The sequence below is a fragment of the Diorhabda sublineata genome, chromosome 2, assembly GCF_026230105.1.
Source record: "Diorhabda sublineata isolate icDioSubl1.1 chromosome 2, icDioSubl1.1, whole genome shotgun sequence".
NCBI lineage: Eukaryota > Metazoa > Arthropoda > Insecta > Coleoptera > Chrysomelidae > Diorhabda > Diorhabda sublineata.
The window spans coordinates 29,032,924-29,037,954 of NC_079475.1; the positions used below are offsets into that span (position 1 = coordinate 29,032,924).

At 29.3% G+C, this 5,031-nt stretch overlaps 1 protein-coding gene across 1 annotated transcript; it reads left to right on the forward strand.

Moving 5' to 3' along the window:
- Nucleotides 1-1,677: 1,677 nt before the first annotated feature.
- LOC130452870 (distal membrane-arm assembly complex protein 2) lies at nt 1,678-4,415 on the forward strand. Its single transcript, XM_056792352.1, has 2 exons — nt 1,678-2,176; nt 3,862-4,415. The coding sequence occupies exons 1-2, from the start codon at nt 1,765-1,767 to the stop codon at nt 4,311-4,313; spliced, it is 864 nt and encodes a 287-aa protein (XP_056648330.1). The 5' UTR covers nt 1,678-1,764; the 3' UTR covers nt 4,314-4,415.
- The last annotated feature ends 616 nt before the right edge of the window (nt 4,416-5,031 follow it).

The window sequence follows — 5,031 nt, forward strand, 5'->3', positions numbered from 1 at the left end:
ACTATACAGTTATTTTCAAATCAGCGCGTAAAATTCAAGCGAATACCCTCTATAATCAGCGCCACCTATTTACCCATCAAAAATCAGCTCACATTTTTTAACCCAGAGACGTTCCTCCTTCTCTACACTCCATAGTGAATGGTATGAATGTAACAATTGTAAATGAATTGAAATGTTAAGTTAAGTAAAGATAAGGTGTTCACGGCGTCAATAATATTTGTCTTTTTCTTTACAATTTACCCGATGCTAATGTGGCGATACCCTTATTAACGCCCAATTTTATGAGTGAAGTTTAAGCCTCAAACGTCGTTTTAAACTACAGATACAGTTTTTTTTCACGTTTTATAGAAGGCGTTTACTGACAAATTTCGATTTAAACACTACCGACGGTATGGGGGTAGGTTTAAAATTCAGTTTAACATGAAACGGAGGACGCTAACGAAGCTAACTTTTTAAATTGTTCACATTTTTACGGTATTAAAAACGGTTTTGGTAAAATGATTGAAAATTTGCACCTCATATTTGATGAACTCGACAATGATGCTGAAGAAATTATCGTCATTGTACATGCGCCGAGAACACAAAAGTTTTGTTCTAGAGCGAATCATTGAATTGTTCATTTTTTTAAAATTTGTTGTGTTTGTATCGAACACATGATTTTGTTATTTTTATCATTAAATTCCCTTGCCAACTCGTCCCGATTTTTTTCCTTCCAAGTTGCCCTATCACTTTTTTTTAGATTCGACTATTTCTTTATATTTTTTCACAAGGTTGACCAAAAGTACTACTTCATAGAAATTGTACGATTTTGATGGACACTTTTTACAATATACGGATTGTTCTCCTTACCTTCACAATCCATACACATAAGTACAGTATGTTCATTTGAGTCTGCACTTCTATTTTCCATAAAATAAATTTTAAACCCTTATATTACTGAATATGTTAAAAAGCCAGGTTTCTTCATTAAATTTCTTATCCCCCTCAAGTAATCACATCAATATACCTAATGATCTTATTTAACCTAAAATTATATTAAAAACTTCTTTGGTAAAATAATATATTCATTCAACGTAGAATCGTAGCGAATAATAAATTGATTATGTATCAAGAAAGAAAGCACGTAGAATAATATCCATAAATCGTTTTTAAAATATTCAAGTAAATTAGAAATTTTGGTAGCTCTCTGACGATTCATATGAGGGGCTAATAGAAATAATTTATTACTCTTTACTACTAATAATTCCTTATTATATATTAAAAATATGGTGGATGGAGAGACGGAGGAGTGCTGGGAGAAAAGTTGAAAAAACGTCCAGCTATATAACATAAATAACAGTTCAAACACCTTTCATAATAGCGCTGGTGTAGACAAAGGATAAATAAATAAAAAGTATCATATTATAGTCTATTATTGAATATTTCAACAACTTGCTTTGTCAAAAAGTGAGGAAAAATGTTTGTCCAGGGCATAAATATTTTGGCTTCCTTCAAAATTTACTCAGATACTAATGAGATGCCACTTTTATTTAACGAATTTCGACAAAACTTTTTCAGATACACAAATTGCTCTCCATCTTTCGACCCTCCATAATTATATATTATTATATAAAAGGTGCATATTTTGTTGCCAATTTGCTACAAAAATAGCCTACATTAAAAAAGCAGAAAAATCTAGACGTCAAGTATAAAAATAAAAGAGAAGAAGATTTGTGCTGTATTCATTTCATGATAGTTTAATATTTAAAATTTATCTGTGGTAAAATGATAAAATTTAATAATCTTCTTCAGTTAAGTCGTCCTACTGTGTATTATTGCAATTGTAGATTATCTAGTAATAAAGAATCTACGATACCTGTTAAACAGGAGGAAGTGAAAGATTCGGTAAAGTCATTCAATCCTAAAGATGTTACAGCAGCAGATATGAAATGGAGAACACCTTGGCATCAAAAAGAAGGACAACATTATAGCTTTTTACGAGTTTTTTACAAAGAAGAAACAAATACAAGTCTTCTGCAAAAAATACAGGCGCCCATAGATTTATCTCCTAGTGCGATAAAAAAGTGGTGGGCAAAGAAAAAGGAACGCGAAGCAATAATTTTACAATCGTATATACCTGAAAGAAATCAAATACTTGGAAATGAACTAGCTGCTGCCCATTTCATTGTACACAGAGGTAAGTACACAATGTTTTAAAAGACTAAATATTTCATGATAAAAGTGTACTACAACACCCTAATGATTTTAATATTATATTTGACCTATGAGTTCTACTTTTATCAAATATTGTAATGTGTAATTGTTACACTTTTTGGCATTAAATTGAGTATTACTTTTTTTTTCTGAATGGAGCTGCATTGTATATATGTTAATGTGCAATTTTATTCTGCAAATATGCGAGTTTGAGGAGTGGTTGGTTGGGCATCCTCATCATGTACCTAAACCGTAAAAGTCTTTAATTGGTAGACAGGAAGAATTCAATGTTTGTAATGAATTCACTCTTTTTTGTTATTTCATCTTATATACTTGCAGTCAGGATTTGTGTGTTTTTTTTCAGATTTTATATTTCTATGCTTTTTTGTTGAAAAGAACTCTGCTAATGCAGTAGGTAATAACTTGTTGCTTTAGCAAACCTCCATTGATTTCAGTATCAAATGCCCTATCTTTCGATAAAGTAGTGTCAAAATACTTGAAGACGGATATTTGATCTATTACTCAACTTGATGCTGGTTTTTAATGGGGAACTAGATATTACTATTGTTTTCTTGTTTATATATTATTGTAACTCTATGTTACATTTCATGTATTTCATTCCATCCATTTCAAAACTGGCTGTAGCTCTTATTGTCTGATGATATACATTTTGGTGTACCTTCAGACATCATTGAAGTAATCCACAAACAATATGAATACCATGTAACAAATTTTACAATCATATTTCCATTTGTTATAGGTGATACTTACATTCCTCCACAAACTTTTTTAAAAACAAGTTTATGTCTTCTTTCAAACTTTTCTAGCCCTATACTACTGACCCTAAAATTAGTGAGTCTCAATGATTTGAAGTATATTTTGACTTTTTTTTGTAACAGTGGTCCACTAACACCTATATTTTGGCTTTGTCACTGCTCAAAACATTTAAGTAAGCACTCCTCTAAGCCCTGAAATTCTGCAATTTGTTTTCTTTTGTAGGAAAAACTTTGACTGTTTTGTAATTTTTTCATTTATCGTTATTGTTGACAGAGTACTTATTAGCAGGCCAAATTGTTTAGCAATATCTTTCTCTTTTTGACAGCTTCGAGAACATTTAATTTTTTAGTGAGACTGAAAGTTTTCAATTTACATATCATAGCACTCATGTTTTAAAACTAAACTAGTCCAGAAAATATTTCAGCTGGCAAAAAATAACTTGTAAGTGTGAGTCATGAATTTGTTGTAATACTATATATTGCATACTCAAATTCTTAAAGTGATTGATTCGTTTTTTTAAATATAGACGTACAGTATAATAGGTACAGGTTTAATAATTTTTAAATAATTGGGTAGTGAAGGTTGTATAATAAAACATTACTATGTTCGAGATACAGAGGTACAATTCAATTTTCGACTAATACAGTGTTTATATTTCAAGTACTTAATGGAGGTTTTGGTATTTGAAAGAAACTGAATAAAACATTTTTTCAAGTTATACTTACTCAATGAGGCTTTACTTTATGTATGGTTACAAATTTACAAACATCTTATTTGGTTGGTTCATGAAATTTATAAAACTTCATATGGGTGTTAATAAGTCCAGTTGGTTATTTTTATTTTATGAAAAGAATTTTTTGAGGATCAATAAATAAGTTTATTTTTACTTAGGTGGAGCTATAAAATTTTTTGATGAGGACAGATGGATAAAAGCAGATGAAAATAATGAATATAATCTTCCTAGATTTTTTGAAGAAGATAAAATACTCCAAGCAATCGACTGCAGTAACATGAATCTATACTATGAAGGGATAGCCAATTTAAGAGATTTAAAACAAGTGGAATGGTTAAGTTTCAATGGATGCTCACATATAGATGACTGGTGCCTAGATACTATTAGTAATATATTCAGCCATAGCCTAATATATTTAGATTTACGAAATTGTCCTAATATTACATCAAGAGGAATAGGAAGTTTATATAAATTACCTAATTTAAAAATATTGTATTTGGATGATTTTTTAAAATCCACTCAGTATGAATTAACATGTTTGTTGTTGCAGGAAGTTAATCCTGAATTAGATATTAGAAGTGATCCTGTTACATTTGAAATATCAAGATAGTGAAATTATATGTTTTTAATTTGATGAATCCAGTTTTGATGAGATGAAAAATTGTTTAATCATTCTGTTAAGTACCAATTAAAACATATTTTGTTTGTAAAATTTACATTTATTTTATTTTTTATTAATCCTTATTTCAAAGAGTAATTTGTTCATAAACTCAGTCTTATTCAATTCCAGATTCTGTTTGTTACGAAAGCCTGACTTTTCTATCACCAATAGTTGAATTCCCTTATTACAAATTCAAATCTGCATTTATACAGGGTGTTTTTAAATTCATGCGATAAAATTTAGGTGGGTCTTTCCTATAACAAAATTTTCTCAGCCCATCCCTTTCCGACCTATCAAAGATGGTGACTAAAATTGAGTTTTTATTTTTTTTTTACAAAAATTTCAGTAAAGCTAAAAACTTTCTGTAATTTTCGTGCAGTCGCAAAGAACTAACTGGGTATTTTTTCAAAATTCCTGTTACAGTATATGGGGTGATGGTGAATGTAGCAACTCTTACTTTATTTCATATCAAAACTGTTTTTCAAGATGAAGTTTTATGAAATTAAATTATATCTTAAAATTCTTGTTCTATTTAAAACTATTCTTTATTCTTTTTTTCCCAAAACCAATAGCTGCATAGAAAAAAAAATAAATAATTATAATTTTTTTAATAAATTGAGTGGAAAACATTAAAGATGTAAAATTTAATATGATAAATGAATTGTCG